This window comes from Mauremys reevesii, linkage group 9 (genome assembly GCF_016161935.1).
Source record: "Mauremys reevesii isolate NIE-2019 linkage group 9, ASM1616193v1, whole genome shotgun sequence".
Lineage (NCBI taxonomy): Eukaryota > Metazoa > Chordata > Testudines > Geoemydidae > Mauremys > Mauremys reevesii.
Window position 1 is genome coordinate 82,828,425 of NC_052631.1, and position 24,628 is coordinate 82,853,052.

The 24,628-nt window shown below is 45.1% G+C and overlaps 1 protein-coding gene across 2 annotated transcripts in view; it reads left to right on the plus strand.

The window, feature by feature from the left end:
- LOC120371478 (vascular endothelial growth factor receptor kdr-like) overlaps window positions 1-24,628 on the plus strand; it is a 122,634-nt gene that overhangs the window by 88,704 nt on the left and 9,302 nt on the right. For both annotated transcript variants that reach the window (XM_039487257.1, XM_039487258.1), the window contains exons 23-27: window positions 8,062-8,161; window positions 8,768-8,873; window positions 11,215-11,339; window positions 13,577-13,655; window positions 17,017-17,117. In XM_039487257.1, coding sequence (XP_039343191.1) covers window positions 8,062-8,161; window positions 8,768-8,873; window positions 11,215-11,339; window positions 13,577-13,655; window positions 17,017-17,117 — 511 coding nt within the window. The remainder of the gene's footprint in view (window positions 1-8,061; window positions 8,162-8,767; window positions 8,874-11,214; window positions 11,340-13,576; window positions 13,656-17,016; window positions 17,118-24,628) is intronic.

Consider the following 24,628-nt stretch of genomic DNA (forward strand, 5'->3'; position numbering starts at 1 on the left):
ACAGAGTCACATTCTGATCTCAGTTGGTCTGGTGTAAATTAACAGTAATTGAATATAAAATAGCAGTTGCTCTAGACTGACAACATTTGGCTCTTAATGCATGTTAAAAAAAATCCCAGATTTTAAATTTGTAACAATCGATACCAGGAGAGTGTGTGACAAACACAAAGCAGGGCTGCTCTGGATTGAAACTTTTTTTTTTTAAAGTGGTGAAAGTTTCCCTGTCAAACCATATTTTCCCATGAGAAGTCTGGCTTCGGATCAGAAACCACACAGCCTATAGGTTGCAGAGAATTACGCTGTTGTTGACATAATGGTCTGACATTGCTAGTGGTAGACAGTGAACCACAAGGGAATTTTTGTGTATGAGCTAACAGCTACAATGGCTGCTCTTGCCCCAGGCTTGATTCTGCTTCCCCTCAAAATGCTGATAAGTAAAATTACACTTTGGCTGCAGCCATCATAATCTTGACAGGAGAACCCATGCCAGCCTCCATTAGTCATTTTGGAAGCAAACAGATAGAATGCATATTTGTACAGTCAATCCTCGCAATAACGCACCCCGCCGTAACGTGAAATCGCATATAACGCGATCATACATTGGCTCCCCTTTAAGGCCTAATACCAGTGGTCCCCAATGCCATGGCGCCTGCCGGGACATTGATGTGCCCCCGCCTAGTGCCCAGCAGAGGAGAGAAGCCGCGGCCCCGCGCCTGCCGGGGACAGAGAACTCCAAGGCTGCAGGCGCCAGTGCTCTCTGTCCCCAGCAGGTGCAGGGCTGCGGCTTCTCTCCGGCTTCAAGAGGAGCCACGGCCCTGCGCCTGCCGGGGACAAAGAACTCCAGGGCTGCAGGCACCGGTGCTCTCTGTCCCCAGCAGGTGCGGGGCCGCAGCTTCTCTCCGGCCTGCCAGGGACAGAGAGCACCGGCGCCTGCAGCCCCGGAGAAGCCAGAGAGAAGCCACGGCCCCGCTCCTGCCGGGGACAGAGAGCACCGACGCCCGCAGCCCTGGAGTTATCTGTCCCCGGCAGGCGTGGGGCCGCAGCTCCTCTCCCCTGCTGGGCACTAGGCACTAGGCGGCGCACATCAATGCACCGCATTGGGGACCACTGACTTAAACTGAGCGGCTTGAAATCCCGCTATACCGCGACCCCGCATTTATCACGATGGAATTTTTTGGCCCCAAACATCGCATTATAGCGGGGTTTCACTGCACGTGTACATCGCTTGCAAAGGCACAGAATGTTTGGAATGAGGACATTGGTGCTCTATGAGCTTTATCCTGCCATTAGACGAGACTTCTTCGAAAGCTCAGTCTGAGATCTGGTCATTACCCAACAGGTAAGGCTCCTAAAACTGAACCACACAATGTCGCTTACAGCCAGTGGGATCCCTCTGTTCCCAAATCCTCCTTGTACAATGTGGCATCTTCTCTTTCCTCAGGGTTGTCCAGTGGTTTTCTAATCAGCATTTCCAAACAAATGAAAACAGTAACTCCATATAGTTAAACTCCCGAGTTCTAAACAGTCCTGGGTGATCCTCCAATGCCTGCAAATTATAGATTGGCTGGGATTAACATTGAGCCCATGATGCCAAGTTCAGAACTGGATGCAGAATTCCCCAAAGTTTGGGACTATTCAGATCCAGGGTTTTGGTTTAGCTCATTATGGAGATTGAGCGCTGGCTGCAATGCTCAGAACCTGATTTGAACTTCCTTGAAGCTCAGGAGTGTTTTGAAACTCCGGCTTTGGTTTGGGTTCATCTGTAGTTTATATTAGCATGCAAAAGAGACACTTCACTGTTTAAAGTCTGGGACCGGGAGTTATTGCTTTCTCCAGAGTCTGGGTATGTCTCTACCCTTGTATCGACTTAGAATTCTGTTGCTGTAGTGTAACACATCTATGGCTTCCTAGGGGCTTCACAGGGGTCATTCTGCTACATACCCTTGGGAGCGTCACAGTAAGAGGAAGGCTAGAACTCAGATCCTTGAACTCTACATGACCCAACTGTGGCAGCCAGCCAGCAGACCGAGGGAAGTATATTAGCATGTAGAGACGCAATTAATGGGGACAGTCACACTATGGGGATATCTGCAAAGACCCAAGTGAACTGGCTGTTGGTGAATGGCAAAAAATGCTTCAGGAAGCCCCAGTGATGCTGAGCTGGAAACACATCCAGCCACTCCCAAGGGTGGTGTTGAAACAGGCGTGAGATTCTCTTCACTGGCCTTTTAATACAGAAGGTGCCAAATAAAAGTCAAGAGTAATAATAACAAAATCCAGTAAGTAGATTTTTATTCTTCTGTTTTTATTCACAATGCTTTTAAAAATAAATGTAAGTTACTTTCAGACTGCTTGGTTTAAGTAGCCCCTTTTCTCAATGAAGTTGCTTAATTGGGGCCACTTAAAACAGTCTGAAAGTAATGTAAATTTAGACAGGCCTTTCTGAAGCCAGAGGAATCCACTAAATTACAGCACAGTTTGACCATCCTTAGGACTTCCTATCCTTCTGTTATGATGTAGATCACAAGCCACTTTCCTCTTTCCATGGCACTGATTCAAAAGCCAGTCGTTTTCCCTAAGAGGGGTTTTCATAAGGATCATCCAGGCATGTCCATAGTCACATCTGCAGCTCACATGATAAATATTTAATTAAGGGCTTCTGTCACTGATTGAACCCTCTTATATAAAAGTTTTACAGATCACTGAGAGCCAGAGTACAGAAAGTTATTTGTCTTTGCTACAGGGAATGTTTTGGCTCCCATCCATGATCGCTGCTTTTACAGGGTCCCACAGATTCAGTACCTTTTAAAAAGAAAGATATTGACCTGAAAAAAATGCAGTTTGGTTTGGACATAGGTCCTGTCAGGGCCAAAAGTTGAATCTGGAAATAAAGCACTACAAATTTCCTCTGAGCTAGGCAGAGTGCATTAGTTCTGTTGATGCGCAGGTAAACCTACACAGGAGGAATTGTTTATCTTGATTTTGTAGCTGGTTTTGCTACTAATTATTTAAATGGGGTCAGCACAGTTGGTGGCAGATAATGCATTTTGAAATCAATTGCCTGGCACATTACAGAATGTCAGTCTCTCCTGGAATTTAAATTTGCGGGGTTTCAAAAAGCAATCAGAAGTAATTATGTAAACAACCAGCATTTGGTAATGCAACATCAGCATCTTATTAGCCCACTAAAATAAAAGTGAGATCAAAAAGAGGGTTATTTAATATCCAGTGCAAGCCACATCTTTGAATGTTCCCCCAAGGGAAATGTCATATCATCTGAACCCACATTTTTCCCAGCCTTTCCTAGCAGCCAAAATCCAAATAATTACACCAATACCAGAGTCCAGATGGACCATAATGAGGTGCAGGAGTGTTTTGCTCCATGCATTTGAGCTCTGAGCTGGCCCCACTTGATAGGAGGTCAACCCTGGCCAATAGGTTGCATATCAAGAATCACTCTTCCCTGCCTTCTTGCCACTCTTTCTCACCAGTGTCCTACAGTGGATGCCCAAGAATGACCAGCTTTCACATACTGAGGGTTCACTTTGCACATTATAACCAGCTCCCCACCTCTCACAAGCCCCAATCAATGTATGTAAATCAAAACAGGGAAATGCCCTGAAATATTCCAGAACTGTTTAGGCTAACAGTGTCCACAGCACTTACTTACCAGGCTATGGCTTTCATCTTGCCCTTTGTGATCCAGCACTTCACCAAGGCCTAGTTCTTTATGATAAACTCTGCTGCAGAGACAATTAGCATGAGGTAGCCAGTGCAGTTTAGCAAAGCAGAGCTGACTTTTGGTCTGTTTGGATTGCTCTTCTGCATGCCGGAATGTACTAAACTTGCAGCGTAAAACAGCTGGGATGACTCATCACTATCTCAGCCATACTCGGCTCCTCCACGTGGAAATCTGCTGGCTGGACAGGTCTCTGCTTACGATAGTGTCGAATCACAGAAATCTGAGTTGGAAAAGGACTTCTAGGTCATGCAGTCCCTCTTTTCACAAATGCAGGGTTGTTGCCTGCAGCACACTCTCCGGTGTATTGTCCACGCTAGTGTTAAATGTCCCAAGCAATGAGATTCTACCCACTTCTCTTGGGAAACTACTCCACAGTCTAAGAGATACTGAAGCCTGGCATTAGTAGTCCTCAGGGTTGTCATGTATGAAATATAAGATGGACTGTGTGAAGATGGACAGTTCAGTTAGCATGACAGCTCTGAGGGTCAAAGTCCAGAAAATGTGCATACCAATGCATGTCTCAGTTTAGGTATATTCATTCTTACCTATTTCAGGTAAGCGAGTCAATTCATACACTAAAGACTTCAAAAGCATTCTGAGATCCTTGGATGAAAGGTGCTGCTGTAACCCCCACACCTCCTGGGTGTGGTGTTTTATCCCATCTAGTGGCACCGAGACCACTTAGAGTGCAATTAATGAGCCTACTCTACAGCCTTAGCTAATAGGCAGTTGGCTTTTATCTCATGTGGTAGAGGCTCATGCACTAAGCTCCAGAGGTCCCAGGTTCAATGACGACTGGGGTCTGTCAGCATTACACTGCCATACATGCAAAACATTATCTTATCATTCTGATTATGACTCTTATTATTCCTGGTGTCGGACAAAACTGGGAAGGGAACTATAGATACACAACAGAAATGAGTCTCACAATATATTTCCAACTCAGCTAAAACCGGGGAAACACAAGATCAGATTGTTTTGTGACACTGCTGATGGGATTTCTGTCCCAGTTCACAGACCAAAGGATTTCAGATAACTGTGGCCAGGTGACTCTAAACTGCCATAGACTAGGGTGACCAGACAGCAAGTGCGAAAAATCGGGATGGGGGTGGGGGTAATAGGAGCCTAGATAAGAAAAAGACCCAAAAATCAGGACTATCCCTATAAAATCGGGACATCTGATCACCCTACCATAGACTGCCTTCCGAGCCTATTCAGTTAGCTCGTTGCTACTTCCACAATCCCAGCCCTGTAGTGCATGATACCAGGGATCAAGTGGCAAGGCTCATGCAGTTAAATTATTTGGGGAATAGTCACTTTTTGGTACTCTCTCAATTTCTAATATTTCTGCATGGCTTGTTCCCGCCCACAAGCGTGCAGTATATGATGACATTCCCAAGCTTGAAGAAAACAGGAGATCAGGCAGGAATGTTATAGAAAGTAAACCGCATACAGATTCCTCAAGAGCTGGGCCCAGATTCGGATTCCATTAAATCCCTGCTGTTCAAAACAGATTAAATGTTCTTCCAAACTCTTCAGCCAGCCTCAGGGATGCCAGACTATGACAAGAAATGGCTGTGTTACAGATTCCAACCTCTGCTGGGGAGGAGGGAACCCAGAGGTGCTAGGAGGAGAAGGGGAATTTCATATTCTTTTTGAGGGAATGGGGTGGGAATATTTTTTTAAAGATAAGCTCAGCCTCTTTCTCACACCCCGTTTCCTTTCCCCCAAATGGATGAAAACCTTACAGAACCCTATAGGGCCTTGGTTGTAGAATCTGTGATGTCCAAAAAGGCTCATAGGCCCAGAATCTCAAAGATATTTAGGTGTCTGACTCCCACTGATTTCTGTACCTTTGCTTCTACTCCACTGTTGTAGTTCCCTTGACTTTGTTCCAACACTGAATTTCACCCAGCTGGCCTGGATCCTTGATAATGAACTAGGGACCTTTTTAGAGCTCTAGGCCCAATTTAAACTCTGGTGTAAGCAGGCGTAACTCAGATTGACTCCAATGGGAGGGACACCCACTAATTTATAGCCCTCTTCAGCCCAGAAAGGTCTCTGAGTCCCTTTGCAATCTGTGTATGTGGTCTTTGGCTGTAATTTCAATCACAAATGCCACACAACAGGCTGTAGCTGGCTGAAGATTCCCACTCTCCAAGTCAGTGAGGGAATAGGATGCATCCCACCATATATAGAGAGAGTCTCCATCCCTATGTCTGTGCATGTAATAGAACAGCACTGAAGATTATTTGTATTGTGTAAAACAGGACAAAATGAGGATTACTCTTTCTGTCGGTTGGCTGCTGGGCAACCCATGTGAAATAAGATGGTGGCGTCAATCCAGTTCCTAGTGCGTTTACATCCAAAAATGCAGTCACAATTGGCACTAAGTGCCTTCCTCCCCTGGCTGAAGGTTAAGGATTGGATGGCCCTGGAGACAGAATTCCCCTAGAAGTGGTTCCTCCGGGTTATGTTTGAGGCACATTAAACAGGGAATGGAAAAGAGGTGGAAAGGGAAGTTTGCCTTGTTGCGGGCTGTGATTTCCCTCTTCTGTGGATAAACAAAGCCCTTCATTTTCCAGGCTGTCAGGCCAGCAAATTGAACTAGTATTACATTCACACTGAGACAGAAAACGGGTGAAAACTGAGGCACTATTGGAAGAAAGTGAACATTTCCCAAAGCAGGAGCGTGTCTCTGCTGTGCTTGCTGTTCTGACATAGAATTCACTTCTACAGGGAAAACATGAGCTATTACAGGGCAGCTCGGCTCACTTACATACTCGCGTTGCCCTGACAGTTGCATTAAGGAGCATGATTTATTTGTGTGCATTGGTTTCCTGGTCACATTAGTACAGATGTCATTATTTGAGGGACAGTCTCACAAGTTTCTAATGAGAACAAGGGGAATGTGGTGAGTTGACACAGACATGCTTCCATGCATTTTCCCTGCAGTGTGTTTGGTTCATCTGCTAACCAATCGGAACTTAATGTAACAAGGGGTTGGGCCTTGCCCAGCAACTTTGCTTGGGCTTTTAGTCCTGAGCTAGTGGGGAGTGAGAGCCTTGCACCGCTACCAATTCCTCCCGCTCCCCAGTAGTGCCGTTGATAGACCCCACAGGGATTTATACCCGGCCCTCTGGCTCTAGAAAGGTTAATCCACTCAGGTCCAATGGGGGGATCTCAAGAGGAGGAAACTGAAGTACTTGAGGGTCTAAGGGGAAGAGTAAACCACTTTCTTTCCACCAGTTCCCAGGGGGACCCTAACCTTCAATTTTCCCCCTTCTGTATTTATAATGGGCCAAAGTCTGAGGGTTCTTGGTCATTACTCAGTGGAAGTTTTGTCTAAGGACTTCAGGATTTCGCCCAACATATGCAACACTAACCTGGCTTGAACAAGAGGAAGAAGAGTTCAGTTGCATGTCTAGGGGGGGATTTAGCTGACCTATGGCTCCCATTGCCTTTGTGTCACATACGGCTAAAAGCCTACAGCACCCCCCAGCCTTATTCACCTGAGCAGCGAGTACCATTGATGTCACAGGGACTGAATGAGTTAGTGAAGATTGCAAGACTCATTATTACTTTACATATATTCAGGTAGAGGAAAATTTGGCCTGGGGCATTACTTTGAAACGAGAGTGTATCTAGATAAACTAGAAGGAACCTTCCTACTTAACCCAGGAGATTATTTAAGGCATGAAACTGACAGGCATTTTGCTTTTTGTTCTGCTGTGTTTCATTTCTGGGTGATTCTGACCCTGGTTTTAGTATGAATGTATTGCTCAGCTTGACCAGAAACCTCTAGCTAGAGGGAGTTCCTGTTCTAATGAAATTTCTAGAACAAAGTCCTTTTGGGTGCTACTGTGAACTGAGCTGAACCTCCATGCCCGTTTGGGTTTCATCACTCATCACTGAAAATATATGTGTATCGTGGTCCTTTAGGAGCAACAGAAAGTGCCAGGCAATGTGCTGCTTTAGTATATCGTGAAGGGCTGATATTTAGAAGGTGGATGCAATTGGCTTTGGACCTAGAATTTTTGTGACGAGCCTAAAAATGACTTTCAGTGGGACTTAGACCCATAAGCTTTTTAAGCAATTTAAATCTTTGTAAATCTGGCCCACAATGTTATTTCTACAGTCAAAGGTCCTTATCCCGAGAGATGCTGTGCACCTGCAACTCCCATTCCATCAGCACCTTTTAGGATCAGGCCCCAGATTTCCAGCTAGGCTGGAATGCTCAGCAATCACCATTGATGTTTTGCATTCAGATGGACAGTGACCAAGCCAGGTGAGGTCACCCTCTCTGTTTGTACCTACAGGTGCCTCACCATACCCGGGTGTGCAAATTGATGAGGACTTTTGCCGCCGCCTCAAAGAAGGAACACGGATGAGATCGCCAGAATATTCCACTCCAGAAATGTAAGAGTTCTACTCCCAGCCCTGGACAACAGATTTTAACCATCGTAACAGGGACTTTGATTTGTGTGTTGAGATGTGGGGAGGGTTTGTCAGATTTTCTTTCTTGTAACCCATTTATTAAATTTTGGGGTTGTGTCTACCCCAGGCTCCCTGATACCATAGACCAATAACAACAAACCACCAAGTCAACTTCAGGGCCAATCTGTCGATGGGCAAAGGGGTTAACAGATCATTTCAGGCTAGTTGTGGTGTATGAAATCTCAGTTCAAGGAACTACCATGTTTGTTTGATTTCCAGTTTTGTGGGAGTGTCTATGTAGCCGTAATTGTAACCTGCTTTCAGCCACATCAGCAGGGCCTGCGACTCAAAGTTAAACTAGCTCAGCGTAAACAACTTAGAGAATTGATTGAAACACAAGCATGGAGTGCAAAGACATGACTGGGGGTGTAATGCAATGCTTCTGAACACAGGGATTTGATTTGTCACCTCCATTGGAGGTATCAGGTGGGAAGCCATCTAGATGAGGATGGAGACAAGCAGCAGCACAAAGAAATGGTTTGGAAACGCAGACTGACGTTCTCTTAAAGTCCATGTGTTTTTCCGTAGCTACCAGACTATGCTGGATTGTTGGCATGGAGTTGCCACAGAGCGGCCCACCTTCACAGAGCTGGTTGAGCGCTTAGGAGACCTCCTCCAGGCAAACGTGCAACAGGTACAGCTGTGTGGCTGGTTTGTCGCATGTGTGCAGAGATGATATCCCAGGGTTAAGCTCCAATATAAGCAGGGCCGGCTCCAGGGTTTTGCCGCCTCAAGCTGCGGGACAAAAAAAAAAAAAAAGGCCGCGATCACGATTGGCAGCAGCTCCACCGTGCCGCTTTCTTCTTCGGGGGCAATTCGGTGGCAGGTCCTTCCCTCCAGTAGGGACCAGCTGCCAAATGGCAGCCAAAGAGCCCGACGTGCCGCCCCTTCCCATTGGCCGCCCCAAGCACCTGCTTGCTGAGCTGGTGCCTGGAGCCGGCCCTGAATATAAGATATGACTTCACATCACCACAAAGAACACAGTGAAAACAGCTATTGGTGTGAGCGTAGGAGTGGAAAATGCTACATATTCAAAGGGCATTTTGGTTAGAAAATGAGATGTTTATCCATCCACAACGAGCAAACACTTACAGTACATTAATTTTAAAAAGGTTCAGTTGCCCCCTAGAGGAACAATAGCTCTTTATCTCACAAAACATTTTAATTAGTTTTCAATATTGCAAACTGCCAGTAGCATAGTTCTCTTCCTACAATTGGTCTGAACTCTCTCTCTCTCTCCCCTCACCCCCTTTTCTCTGTATTTAAGCTCATTGTTACTTTTAGGAACTTCGAAATGAAGCCATTTAAGGCTCAAAGAGTCAATCACATAATTGTCAATTTCATAATAGTTAGATCAACTTTTTTCTCTCCATTTTAAAAAACCCCCAATACCTCAGTTATGTAACTGTCAATTCCATTATAAGAAGAAATCAAGCTCTCTCCCCTGGCCCTTCCCTTTTGGAAACTAATACATCAGTGAAGCTAAATTGAAAGACACTTGTTTTGCAATGTGCAAAAGCCAGGAAGAGTTTGTGAGCCTTATGCTGCAAGCAAAGGAAATTAAAGGGAACTCAGGAATCGTGATAAGGGACCAAGCAGTTAATTACGCCTCAGAATTAAAATCAAGGGAAGAGAATGTTGATAAATGGGTTTAAGACGACACAGAGCCACTTCTACAGATAATTGTAATAATTAGCACTTGCTGCTGAGAATTCATAGCTTCCTTAGGTAGGTGCTGAAGTATATTAAGGATGCAGTGGCAACTGTTGTAATGAAAGCACAGGAAATAAAGTGGTTTAAGGCTGCAATAATAAGGAATGGCTGTCATTAGCTGCAACTGCTCAATTTGAACAGAAGCTCATAGGCTATAAATAGGCATTACTCATTTCAAATTCCCAGCTCTGCTATAGCCTCGCATGCTGGCTGGCTCTGTGTCTCTCCTCTCCCACACATAAACGTGGGCCTTTAACATGGATTTGGGTGTTTTGAGTCCCATTACACTGAGCCCATGGAAATCGCCAAAGATGGCAAAACATTGAAAATGTCATTGAGTGCCTAACTGAGACAGCCCATAAGAACATACGAACGGCCATACTGGGTCAGACCAAAGGTCCATCTAGCCCAGTATCCTGTCTTCCGACAGCGGCCAATGCCAGGTGCCCCAGAGGGAATGAACAGAACAGGTAATCACCAAGTGATCCATCCCCTGTCACCCATTCCCAGCTTCTGGCAAACAGAGGCTAGGGACACCATCCCTGCCAATCCTGGCTAATAGCCATTGATGGACCTCTCCTCTATGAACTTATCTAGTTCTTTTTTGAGTGCCCAACTTAACTGAGGCGCATTGGGGCATGATAATAAATAACACTAGTAGGAAATAATTGGCTGCAAGTTTGTCCAGGATGCAATAGGAGAGCCCTGTAAAGCCAGCTGCTTTCAAATGGATATGAGCATCTTGGTGTCCTCCAAGCCGGAGATCACTCAGTGATGCTGCATGCTCAAAATGTTTAGTTTTCCTAGATGATGCATGAGCACCAGAGGCAGAGCTGTTGTTGCCATGAGAGAAGAAGCTTGAAAAACATGGCCTAGAATGCAGGGGCACCTGAAGGTCTTGCACTTTGCTGCCATGATTGATGAAGCAATGGAGTGCTAGTGCTCAGATGCCTCCAAGGGACTGGAATTTTCATCCATTCTTCTTAGTGGAGCTCCCCAAAATGAAAGATTTGCCTCATGGAAAGACAACAAGATAGTGAATGTTGCGCAAAGCCCTTAACGCTGGATTTAGTGTATTGCAAAGAACTTCATGACTGCCTTAAAGAAATCATCAAAACCAAAACAAATAGCTACATGGCTTTCATAGTGCACAGTCCTGCTTGGAAGATGATTCCAGTAGAGCTTGATAGCCATTAATGTCCAGGCCATCAGGAGGAAGAACTGATCCTTACCGGCTTCTCTTTCTTCTGTTAATTATTTAGGATGGTAAAGACTATATTCCACTGAACATCACATTATGCCTTGATGGAGAATCTAACCCAAAGACCTGCCCAGTGGAAGAAAACTTGAGCAATTGCATTAATCGCTGGAGTGCATTGGGAATAGGGTAAGGAAAATGCTTTCTTATTTTGGTTTCAAGTCAAGAATCTAGACAATTAAGACAGTCAAAGCTGGGAAGTAGTTTAAGCCTGCAGGTAAGGGCATGAATCACAGTAGTTTGGTATACGTGTTGTCTTCTCTGCCTACCAGCATTTATGATGGAGTGGAACAGATCTGTTTATGGTTCCTGGGTTCAGTCAGCACTAGGCTAGGGGCAGGGATTTCCCTGGTTGAAGGCTCTTGGCTATGAAACCCTTTCCCAGGGGTCAGCACCACCATGTTGCATGACAGACACTTGACAAAATTACTGGACTTAGTGACGGACATTGGTGGGGAGTGGGATGGGGCTCCGGGCTGAGGCAGGGGGTTGGAGTGTGGGAGGGGGTACAGACTCTGGGCTGAGGGTGCGGGTTCTGAGGTGGGGCCAGAAATGAGGGGTTCAGGGTGCAGGAGAAGGCTCTGGGTTGGAGCAGGGGGTTGGGATGCAAGGGGGTAAGGGCTCCGGCTGGGGGTGCAGGCTCTGGTGTGGAGCTGGGGATGAGGGATTTGGGGGTGCAGGAGGGGGTGAAGGGTTCAGAGTGTGGGAGGGGGCTCCGGGCTGGGACACGGGGTTGGGGTTTAGGGGCATGTCAGGGCTCCAGCTTGGGGTGCAGGCTCTAGGGTGGAGCTGGGGATGAGGGTTTTGGGGTGCAGGAGGGTGCTCTGGGCTGAGATTGACAGGTTCAGAGGGTGGGAGGGGAATTGGGGTTGGGGCAGAGGGTTGGGGCCCGAGAGGGGGGCTCAGGGGTGCAGGCTCCAGGCAGTGCTTACTTCAAGCAGCTTCCGGAAGCAGCGGTATGTCCCCCCCTCCGGCTTCTACGCGGAGGCATGGCCAGGCGGCTCTGTGCGCTGCTCCGTCCGCAGGCGCTGCCCCCACAGCTCCCATTGACCGTGGTTCCCGGCCAATGGGCCGGGAGCCACAGAGTCAGTGCTTTGGGGTCGGGGGGATGACTGAGGCAACATGCAGAGCCACATCTGCACCAGCAACAGCAGGGATGGAGAGCCGCTTGCGGGGAGCCGCCCAAGGTGAGCACCCCCCATGGACCTCAAATATTTACCATGGACACTTGTGTCTGTATACGGACACATTGCTGACCCCTCCTCCTTCCCCAAAGTGATTTGCCACATTGGCTGCCTTTAGGGCAGGCTATCAATCCCATGTATTTTAGATGGACCATCCTCTTCTGAAGCTCCCACTCCTGTGATTTCGGTTTCAGTCCCCCACATGTTTGTATCAGTTGGCTTTGAACACTTTTCTGGGGAAGAAGGGCTTGCTTTGAGTGTCACTGAGTTTCCCTCTGTGCCTTACGGCTTGGTCCCTTCTAGAGATGGGCCAAGGAAGCTGTGCATTGGGTTGTGCAGAAACAAAGCCTGGGATAGTTGGATCCAGCCTCTCTTTTATCTGACCCACCACCAAGGTTTGGGGGAGTTGTAATAACACTTTGCAAAGCTTCCAGTTCTGGCCCTGCTCTCATTCTGCTTTAATAAATATTAGGGCTGATTGGCTCTTTAATTGGTTTTCAATGTTTTGCATTTAGATGGGTTAAATAAAAATAAAATCTAGGAATTGGATAGCGGCTTTAGAAGCCCCTGTCCTGTTGGATGCAGAATGGCTAGGACTGGCTGCATTCTGTGTGTGGAGGAGACAGACAGCTGGCACACCTTGCTGGGTGCTGTGGAAGTGCACACAGGCGTGGCAACTGCTACAGCACTTAAGGTGGTGCAGCTGGCGCTCCCACCAGCATTGACCATGGTCTGCCATCCGAATAGAAAGGGAAGGATCAGGAAAGGCAGGGGACATGTATACATCCCTGTCCTGTCCTTTGTGATGGCTGCTAATGATGGTGGTGTTTGGCCATATGACTTTCCCCTGGTAGGCCAAGAAAATCCAGAACCTAGCCCTTATCCTGTAATTTAAAATACTATGGGTTGTCCATGTAACTGTCCCTTTTTATCTGAAGCCCTGGTAGTGTGGATTTTGTCAGCAGCTCCAAGGTGGGGGTCTCATTTTATAACTCATATATGGATGCTGCTTGTCAGGGCCCTATTAACTAGTTACAAGATGTAGAAGAAAATCCAATGCACTTTGGGTCAGGGACATTGTTTGAGCTACAGAGCCCGGTCCGCAGCCACTTGGGAAAAAAGGAAAGTTACAAGGTTATCATGAATGGTTGCGCACTGATCTCTCACCCTTCTCCTTTCCAGTAATAACAGTAAGAAGAGACCGCTGAGTGTGAAGACATTTGATGAGGTGCCAGTGGAGAAGCAGAAAGTGATGAATGAGGTAAGCGAGGTGAACATTCCCCTTCAAGCAGGTTTGCAGGCCTGCTGTCGTCAGGGCCAGAAAGAGTTTCTGGAGCATGTGTGTGCTTCATTCTGGGAGAGGAGAGAGAAACCCCAAGGGGGCTTTGGCCCTGGATCCAGGAGAGCAAATGGGATCCTGCACTTTGTTTCATGAAGCAATTCAAATGGAGGCTAAAAGCATGATTATTTCAGCTCTGCTCAGTGCCAGGAACTTCATGTGGCCTCTTCTGGGGTCACAATGATAAGGCATCTAGTTGTCTCTCTTCTCCTTCCGTATAAAATAACTCAGGAGCTTCTTTTGTAGTTCAGCTCCTTGTGAACTTCAGTATCATCTCTTGCCATGCTTCCTGCCTTAAAGCCAGAGCCACTGGCACTGTGGGGCAGCCCCTGGCTGCTCAAAAACTCCACAGCAAGAAGCCCTCAGGAGACCATCTGACTGAGGGAGAGGGTGAACACCCACAGGCTGTGGAGCAAGTAAAGGTCAGGGAGGATGCACACATTTTTGTCTCTCCCTATGGCCCATATGCTCTCCCAGGCGGGGAGTGCTCTCACGCTCGCTCGCTTTCCCCAGCCTGCATGTCCCCTGTGCAGGGAGTTTCTTCTCCAATTGATGAATATCTCTCTGCTAGGAAGGGTGAGGTGTCCAACTACAGTTTAGCCTAGAAAGCAGATCTCTAGTCTATCCTCTTGCCAGTGCAGAACTATTGCCTGTTATTTCCTATTCCTTTGCCATATTCAGTTTCTAGACCTCCATCCCTATTCCACCATCTTAGGGATCTGTAGGGTAAGAATTCCCGCTAACCGCTGTATGCTCCCTCTTCAGGGATAGAGATCTGTCTCCCTGTATAACACAAGTACTTTCACTGGACAGACAGCTATCACAAATAGTGACCAACTGCCTGCATCTGCATCTCTCTTCCAAAGATCTCCTCATGAGGGGCATTTCTAAAATCAGTACATATTTGGTGGTAATATTTTTCCTACAGAGGGTGACATTAAAATAATGGCAGAATTAAAGTGGTATTGCAATGGGTATCTTAGATAAGTATAGCCCTTGTGTCATCCGCTTTACTTCTGAGTGCACAAGGATTAGTGCCAGTATATTAAATGCCAAAGGAATTAATACTGATTAGGTCAGTATTTCAAATAGTTCAAAGTACACAACCACACTTGTCCTGCAATCGTGCTTGTTATTTGTAGTTTTTTTATTAGTTTTCTTGCAGTCATTTAAAGATACTATGAAAGCAGCAATTCAGATAAATATGTGGTTGAGAAATAAATTATGGGGTCACTTATTGTTAAGACATAAACCTGGAGTGAAATCCTTGCACTGATTTCAGTGGGGCTGGGATTTCACCCCATATAGTTTAAAAAAAAAAAAAAAAGCACGTTTTCTGACTTGTGTTACTATTCCCTGAGAACAATCTGTTTTTCTGTTCACTCTTTATGCCACTTGTTCACTTTTCCACTTCACTCAGATTGCATGCTGAAATAAGACTGATCACAGTTTCGTTCCTATTTCTAGTTAGTTTCCCTTTTTGGTCCTGGTGCACAGCACAGCTGCTGTTGATGCCACTTTGAAGGAGAGTATTTAAGTTGTAAAGGATCCCCACCCTCTCCAAAAAAAACCTGTTTTCATTTAAAATTTTTATAGTTATTTGGAACAGGGACCATGTCTACCTGTCAATTTGTGCTGCACCTAGCGCGATGGCAAACTGGCCCTATTCATGGCCTCTGGACATAAGCTTAGTGCTGATAATAAAAACTAATAAAAATTAACAATCATAACTTTTGAATCAGAGCCCCCTCCCTTTTATTTTAACACCACTTTATCTGTTAGACCTAAACTTCACAACTCTGCAGGACAGATGAAAGATTTTTTTTGTCCACTTGAGTACAAAGAAGGAGCCCTGCAAGATATGTTTACCGTGGCGTATTCCTTGCAAGGAGTTTGTGTGGTCTAATCTGGTACCACACTTATGTTTTCTTTAGTTCAGTAAGAAGTGTTTCTAATAGGGAGAGCAATTCTAGAAGATATTTAAGATAGTGTTTAACTCAGGAGACCTATAAATGGATGTGCACTTTATAAACCTTCATTCAGATTTCAGCTCCGCAATCTAGAAGGTACCCCTACATCATGTTTATTAACAGATTTCAAGTTTGAAATGGCAAAAAGCTTCTTGTTGTGATATGTGTATGTAGAATTTCTCTTTAAAATACCAGAAAGCCAAAAGAAGAGAGAAGAATCATCAGTTATGTTTGCTTTCTTTTATTTGACACAGTCTTCCCTCACTATTAATGTCTTTCCGTCTGTATACATTATTTGAGCCCTGTGCATATCACTGCATTTTATGGCCATTTGAAAAATGATCAATAACATTTTTAACTCCATAAAAACAAGGCAAATTTTCAAAGACTAAACAAAAAGTACCAAGGGGCCCAGATGGCTAAGCGGAACGGTAACATAGGCCCCAATTTAGCAAAAGCACACAAACATGGGCTTAACTTCCAAATCAGTGGGCGTTATGGAAGAGCTGAAAGTTGTGTGTGTGTTTTAAGTGCTTTTCTGCATAGAGGTGAGTTTTTAAAGTACGTGTGCCAGTGCTTTGGCTGAATGGGGGCCATAATACAGAGCGTTAGCGCTGTAGGTTGTTGATTTGAGTCCAACCCAAACTTGGCAAATGCTCATCTGAAGACTCTTTGGTGCTGTGTGTGGAATGAGTTGGTAGGTCTCACTCCAGCTCCTGGTACACTACTGTGTACCTAAAAAAAATAATAATAATAATAATCACCACTACGAATGGCTTCCTTGTCGGCAGTCAGTGCCTGAGAGGCCAGTAACTGAACTGGCCTTGGAACCTCAACCCCACCTAGTGGTAGAGTGACCAGATGTCCCAATTTTATAGGGACAGACCCGATTTGGGTCTTTGTCTTATATAGGTGCCTATTACCCCCCACTCCCTGTCCTGATTTTTCACACTTGCTGTCTGGTCACCCTACCTAGTGGCAGCCTCTCCAGGGATGAGGAAACCTTGCACTGCTCCTGCCTGGGCTTTACCTGCTCTGTGGACAAATGAGGGAATTCAGCCTGTAGGACTGAGAGTCTGGCCCCTATCACAACACAAAAAATGCTTCAGAAGAGTAAGTGAGAGAAGGATAGACTCCAGCTGGAACTTGGTGTTTGAACTGGCCCCTTTGCTCTTCCTTCTCCAGTGGCTTTAATTGCTGCCCAGTACAAATTCTCCATCACGCTTTTTCCCCCTTGCTGTCAATCCGAGAGAGCTGCAGCGCTGTCTTTTCAGTTACTATGTTACTGATGTCCTGTTCCTTTTGCTGTACAGGAAAGCGAGTCGGATAGCGGGATGGTGCTGACATCTGATGAGATGAAAAGCCTGAAGAGGCTGGAAATCCGCTCCTGGCCTTATGGGATTATGGCTCTAGCGTGAGTACTTTGGGAACATTTCTTTGGAGTCGGTGTCCTGCCCAGAAAAGATTGTAAAAAAAAATTTAAAAAAAGTTTCTGATTCCAAATGGAACACGGTTAGTCTGCAGCACCAGCAGCTCTGGGCTTCATGATTACAACAGAAAGAGGATGGTTAATACATTTCAAAATGAAGAGGCACAGTTCAGTTTTGGTCACAGCATAGAGAAAAGAGGTACCAGTTTGCATATAAAACACAATCCCAGACTTCTGAAAGGAAGGCTGTTCCTCTAGATGGGTTTCATACATGTGTTTCTCTGCACACAGTGTGAACATTAATTAGTCTGATATAGCACTAAAACCAATTTCGCCAACCTCAGCGCAGGATGCACCACCAATCAAATTAACTCTTTTTCCAAAGGAGAAGCTGCCTCATGCTTTTGAATCATCATATTCAAAGAGGGGTCAGACTTTCAAATAAAGTTGGCTTGTTTCAGGGTCTAATCCCTAAGACCCAGAAATATGGTGCAAGTGGCAAACAGAGAGAATAGTATTTCTGCTACAGAGTTCTTCAAAAGAATCTATGGGAAGGATCTCATTCTCTGTTCAGTTAGTTAGGAATTTACAATAAATTTCAATCAAACTGCTTGGAGTTTTCTGTAAGACCTATCACCGTAGTATCTAAGACATTTAGAACCCTACTGACTGGGCTTCTCCCTGTTAAATTCAACATGGCTTTTCCACAATGGTATTTTCTACAATTCCCCACAGAACACAGTTGACCTTCTTTGTGAGGTGTGGTATATATTGGGAGAAGTTTGCACTGCTTCTGTATAGCATTAGCAGGCTCATTTCGGAGTGTGCACAGTCGGAGCGCAACAGTCAGGACTTGAGAGAGGCTACTGACTTGCTCCTGACAGACAGAGAGGAAGGATGATGGAAGCTTGCCTTGGCTTTTCACACTTGCGCTCCATGAATTCCCCGTTATCGTTTGGGGGAGTAGACTCAGTCTGTGATATGTGATAAAAGTTACAGAGCAGGCTCATGTTATCCTTGCTGAACTGATGTAAGCTTTCAAATTCCACTTGTCCTGCAGGAAAGGAATTCAGTGTGTTCAGCAGAATTCATTCTGCAGGATGGTGGGAGAATTAAGGGCCCAGTATTGTACCTAAAAGGTGACAGCAGGCATCCTCACAAAGTTCTTTGTCTACATGCACACATGCACACTGGGGGTGGGTGCACTGATTCAAATAAAACACCCTCCCTCCCCTGATGATATTTGCCCATTTTTTAGAATCGTCTGAATGAACCTTTTTTGTTTCTGAGATTCAGAAGTGTTCAGATGAGTAGCTGGTGGATTTTTCTTTCCTGTCCCTTCAGGTTTTCAGCAGGCATCAGAAGCACCAAATTCCCACATGCCAGGCTGCTCTCTAATGGCATTGCCATTCCGAAGCAGACACACTAGATACCCCAGGAGCGAGTTTGTTCTTGTGAGATTTCCAGCCCAGCTCTGTAGAGGTTCAAGCCTCAAATAAAACTTCTGAACACGGGACCAGATCCTGAGTTAGTGTCAATTGGTTTAATTCCATTGACTTCATGCTCCAATTAAATATCCCCAGCTGGAAATCTGGTCTCCTAAATCCATATCTTTTGGGGTATTCTATTCATAACAGTACACCAGGTACTTCCTGTGTCAGCCAGTCCACACATGGGCATTTGAACAGAAATCTAATCTAGAGCCAAGGCCTGCAGCAAGCAGCATCCATCCCCACCTCATTCTCAGGACTTCAGCAATCTCATGGCGGACAGAGGAGTGTTTGTCCTTGGCCTGTTTTTCCATTCAGTTCACCCCAGCTGAGAAGACCCTTTTGCCAGACTCTTTTTTGAAACCATCTTGCAGAATCTCTGTGGCCCAAGTGATACATTCATTTAGATATTAATTATGGAAGGTCTTGGCGTCCTTTCATTTCAGGACATGGCATCCCTTGATCTCACATGCCTGTAACTTGAAAAACATCCCTGAGAAGCACTTGTAATATTCTCCAAATGGCTTGGAGAGGTCAGAGAAGAGTGTTAGTTTAGCAGGGGAGATAATGTCACCCTTGTTAATTGTGTATCTCTCTCTATCAAAAACATTTACCCTGGACCCATTTGAAACAGTCATCCTCTTCTTACCCAAAAGCTTTCAAAGGCTTAGCATGTTTTCTAAACCAGGGTGGCTGCGTTTATTATTTTTTGCCGAAATCTCACTGTTTATTTGTCTTGCATTCGCTTGCTCCGTCAAGTTGAAAAGTTGGCAGCACTCCTTGCTGGTGTCAAGAGTTTACTGAGGCTGAATCTGATACCTTGGGCCTGGGAATCCTGTTAGACAAGTAATAACTATTTCTGAAGTCAGAAGCATTTTACGTTGGCTTTATGAGAGCAAAAGAGGGACTGCATCTAAATCAGCATTCGAGGAAGTGTGGGACATCACGATGAGGATAGTGTGTCAGGTTTCATCTTGTAACATTAACGTGCCAGCACCAAGCACTGCTTTAAAATCCTCCTGGAGACTCTTTAATCAAGTTATTATTAAGATCTATAGCAGGCTTGGCTTTTGCTTGGGTGTGGGGTTTGTTTGGGGGTTTTTTTTGTCTGATCTAATTATGCTCGGTTGCTCTGAAACAATTATTCAGGCTAATCTTGGCTGAGCACCCTGACACCAGCCGACTGGGTCTCAGCTGATGTGCTGCAGGCACCAAGAGGCAGCTTCCAGCTCACGTCGCTGAGGGCTGTGCCTTTGCCCGAGCCGGATTGGGTCTAAGGCAATCTCAGTGCACAGGATTCAAACCAAACAATCACACTTGGCAGCATCTAGCGTTCCTGTTCAGATATGATGTGTCTGGGGAAAGACTGTAGGAAAAGGTGACCCTTAGGCCACATCTACACTCCAGGCTAGGGATGTGATTCCCAGCTCGCATAAACATAGTCACGTTAGCTCAATGAGAACTAGCTTGAGTATGAATAGTCGTGTAGCCTTGGTAGCACAGGCGGCAGCAGCACAGCTTAGCTGGGCTGAGGACAAACCCTCCCAAACCCTGTGGGTACATAGTCGGCATGGCTAAGACACTACTGCTGTCGCCCATGCTACCATGGCTACACTACTATATATACTCAGGATAGCTCTCATTGACCTGGGAATCACACCTGTAGCTTGTAGTGTAGACGTAGCCTTAGAGACACAGCAGCACAACTAAGGCTTTCATATACAGCCCTGGGATCTTCCATGCTCTGCGGTCACTACTCACCCAGAGAAAGTGGCTCAGAAGGGTCAGTCAGAATTCCTATTGCTACATCCTGTTTTCAAGTGAATAGAGGTTTGAGATAAGGTTGCTCCAGGCTGATGTATATGATTACAGCTGAAGACTTTTCTTTTTGTTACTAGTACATATGTTCTTGGGGGTAGTGACTATACCTATCTCTATGTTTGTACAGCACCTAGCACAAGGACCCAGACTGGGTCTGTCCAAAATTTGCAGCACTCAGAATCAGTGAAAATTTTGGCTTAAGTAATTTGTCTAAGGTCACACAGTCATGCAGTGGCAAGAGTCCCTAGAACTAAGGTATTCTTGGTTCCTGTGCTCATTATGGTACGCTGCATGGCCTCTCAGCCCTCTATTCCTTGTGTTCAGTGGGAATTGACCATCCTGGGTGTGGGGGAAACTGTGCCAGAGCCTTTCATTTGGGTTGGCTGTATATTTGAGATGATTGGGCCAAATTCATCACTGGCATAATCAGGCACAACTCCACTGACGCCAAAACAGCTGCAATCACTTATTCCAGTGGTGAATTGGTCCTTTTGTGGCTCCCTTTTAGCTTTGTTTTGCATTTGGTTATTGTCCAGCCTATATATAGGTACCTTATGAATGTTTCAAAAGAATGAATTTTTAACCGTAACGCTTCAAGTTCCTCTGCCACTTGACCAGTGAGATATTGATCCTGCCAGAAGGAAAGCAGTATTGGATTTCTAGTGCACAGTACTCACTGCAGATTCATCGAAGCAAATTCTGAATCAGACTCACAACTATTAGAGAAAAAACAACCTTAGTGATTAAAGCCTCTGGTATTTTTTCAATGAAATAATACCTACTATTACTCTGGAAAAGTGTCTCCATACGTCCCTATAAAAGCTATCAGGCGGCTCCACAGTTGACTTCACATTATTATTACAAGAGATAAGCATCAGGCATAAATTGGTAGACTTGCTGCTGCATAGCTCAGTTGCCCGTCTTTCCTTGAACAAGGCCTCTGATCACATCCAGGATTTTTAAGGGCCAGAGAGGCCTACCTGGTTAAGACTAGGTGCTTGGGTAGAGCAATGTGAGCAGCTCCACAGCACTAGGAAGGAGTGTTCTACCTCAAGCCTGGGAAGTCCTCACTTATTTAGAGCTCTGTTGTCTCCTGCCCCTAAGAAATACTCTTACAGTCCTCACTCATGCATTCCTAGCTGAGCTTTAGGCCATTAGAAACCGACTCCCTCTTACAGAAAAATAAACAGCCCCAGTAATGAGCTTCCAGTTCTTGGGGTGTTTTAATAGTTATTTACCTTCAAGCCAGAATCAATGGTTCATAGAAGAGTGAGATGGAAGAGACCTATTAAGTCATCTAGTCCACTTCCCTGTAGCTAATGCAAGACTGTCCCCTATGGTATATTCTGCACAGCCTCCCCGGCCTTCCTGCCCAACCTAATACATTCACTGTTAGGAAACATTTCCTAATATTAAATTTTCCTTTGCTTCGTTTCATCCCACTACTTTCAAGGCCCGTCTTCACCATGACAGGAAGCCCAGGTAGAATATAGTAAAAATCTGTAGTGTGGAGGGACCTAAGCATATTTTAACCATGTCACATTACCAAGCTAAACTGGACTTGTCCACGTCTTTTGTCAAGTCATATGACCTAGTATTAACCCCGTTAAGCTCCCATCCTCGCTACAAATTTTAACTGTATTGTAACTGGGATGGGACACAAGTGTTTTGTAGTATGGTCCTCTGACAAGTTTCTACTAATAGAGTAGACAGGCCTGTGATTATACATACTTGGTCCAAACCTATCAACTCCCTCTGTTGGTATTTACAATTTACAAAGAGGGCTTAGGCACCAGGGTATGGGCACTGTAGAAAGAAAGCCTGAAGGCAAAGACTTGTAGGTGATTAGCATGTCCCCCTGAGTCACTGGTTAGCCAAGCTATATATTCACTTTCTTCTAATCTTCCTTCATAAGTTAGTTCCTCCAGTGTCTTAGTCTTAGTCTTAGTCTTAGTCATTTTTGTTGCTCTACACTTAAACCTCTCCGGTTTGTAGCCATCTTCCTGGTGCAGAGGAGCCCAGAACTGAGTGTGTAATGTGAGCTAGGCACAGTCTCACAAGTGTATCTCATGGATGTGAAGCAGGAGTTTCCCCAACTAGCACTGAATACAAACTTGCACCTGACAGAAGTGGCATTTTCCGTGTGTTTTGAGTGTGGAAATTGCAATGTTCAGATTTCTTCCCCCCAAAATGTTACAAATTCCTGTAGGCACAAATTCAAGGATTTTTGCATTGGTCCCTGTATAAGATGTTACTGTCTTGGGCCAATTTCAAAATGTATTTTAGGTGAAACTCACCCTCCCCACACATATAATCCCCTGGACTTGATTGAGACATTCAGCATTATGAAGGGCATAGTGAAAACTAACCAATCCCTTCTTTCTACTCTCTCCTTTCATATGAGGAGAGGTAATTTAAAAGTAAAGGTTAGTGAAGGCAGAATCAATAAAGGAAAATACTTCTTTAGGCAGCAGAAGGTCAAGCTGTGGAATTCACTGAGGTAAATACTGTGGCTGGATTTTAACAGGATTAGGTCATTGTATGAGCCATTATTAACATTTGTACCTACGTAATACTATGGGTAATTGAATCTCATCATGCATTGGGCCTTAAACTATTCACCTGTGTGGCTCAGGAAGGATTTTTCTCTCCTATGCAACATTGCACAATTGACTAGGAGTGTAATTATAAGAGGGCTTTTGCTTTCCTCTGAAGCGTTAGGTACTGGCCACTGCTGGCGGCAGGATGCCAGACTAGATGGACCAACTGTCTGATCCTATGTGGCAGTTTCTATGTAGCAAATGAGATTTCAAGGACAGTCAGAACAAGGAAGCTGCAGCCTACCACTACGATATATATTCCAAGCATATGTACATTTCCCTGCTGCTGAGCAAGAAAAGACTATATTTACTGACATTTCATTCTAGAGCATTAAAAGGTAAAATGTAAAGACCCCTGGATTGTTTTAATTTAGGACATACATTTTGCATGAAAGGAACATTTTTGAAAGTTAATTGCATTTCAATTTGCCATGGACGGTTAATCACAGAAGTCACTTCGGATCAAACTCATCATCTCTCTGGCTTGGGAGCAAATATTAAATGTCACTGTTTAAGTCTCTCTTCAAACATCAGTGTGATTTAGGTGACAGACAGAGCCATTCCCCTGCCCTAGAGGGGACAGAAACACAAGGAGAACACTTGGTGGAAGCCAACAAGGGTCTGAAAGTTTCTCGTTGTGTGGCCAAACTAAACCCTGATAAAATTTCTTTTATCTGGCACTCCAAGGCACACAGGCCCGGGGCCAAGTTAAACAGATACTTTCGTGCTTCTCCTTGTCTCCATTGACGACTTTAATACCTGGCAAATTAAAAGCCAGAATGTCTGTGGAGTCAGCTGACAAGAGTCAACAGGGCTAGGTAATAAAAGAAAAGTACATAAATAAACAGTAGAGCAGAGAGACAGTTTTGCCGCTTATTCCAGAGGGAGACTCTATCTAACGAGAGGGGATGGAAAAGCTGCCAAGTGTATGGCATTTTGAAGAAATTCCCACTGGTGTTTTCCTCTGGACAATGAGAAAGAAGAGAATTTAGATTTTGATAACAACATTGCTGGTACCCACAGGGTTATAGCTTATTTCAGCCATGAGAGGCAACCTAGTGAGTAGTGATCTGCGTTGCCATGCAAGGAATTTGGGTTCAACTCCTACTCCAGATTTAAGAGGCCAGCACCACGGAGTTTGCCTGCACAGTTTACTTCTCTGTACCCTGGAAGTCTCAGAACTGGAGTTTATTGAAGAGACGCAAGAAGCATCCTAGTGGTTATATTTCTGCATCAACATGCAGGAATCATGTTTTCATTTTCCTGTCTTGGGTTTGAGCAGGAGGTACTGACATTTTGGGGAGGACAACCACATTGGACCAAAATAGGCCCTGCTGTAAAATGGCGCATCTCCCACTGAAGTCATAGGCAGTTGCACCAGTTCATATGATGGCTGAATTTGGCTCAACATCTCAAGTGCTACTGACTTGGAATGACTTCATAGATTGGCATATGCAAAGTACATCCAACACACACACAAAACTCCCCAAACAATGGAGAATTACAAGACTGAATGACTCAAAAGTGACCATTATAAACTGGCTGGTGCACATACACATAAAACGATACATTACCTGAGCCAATA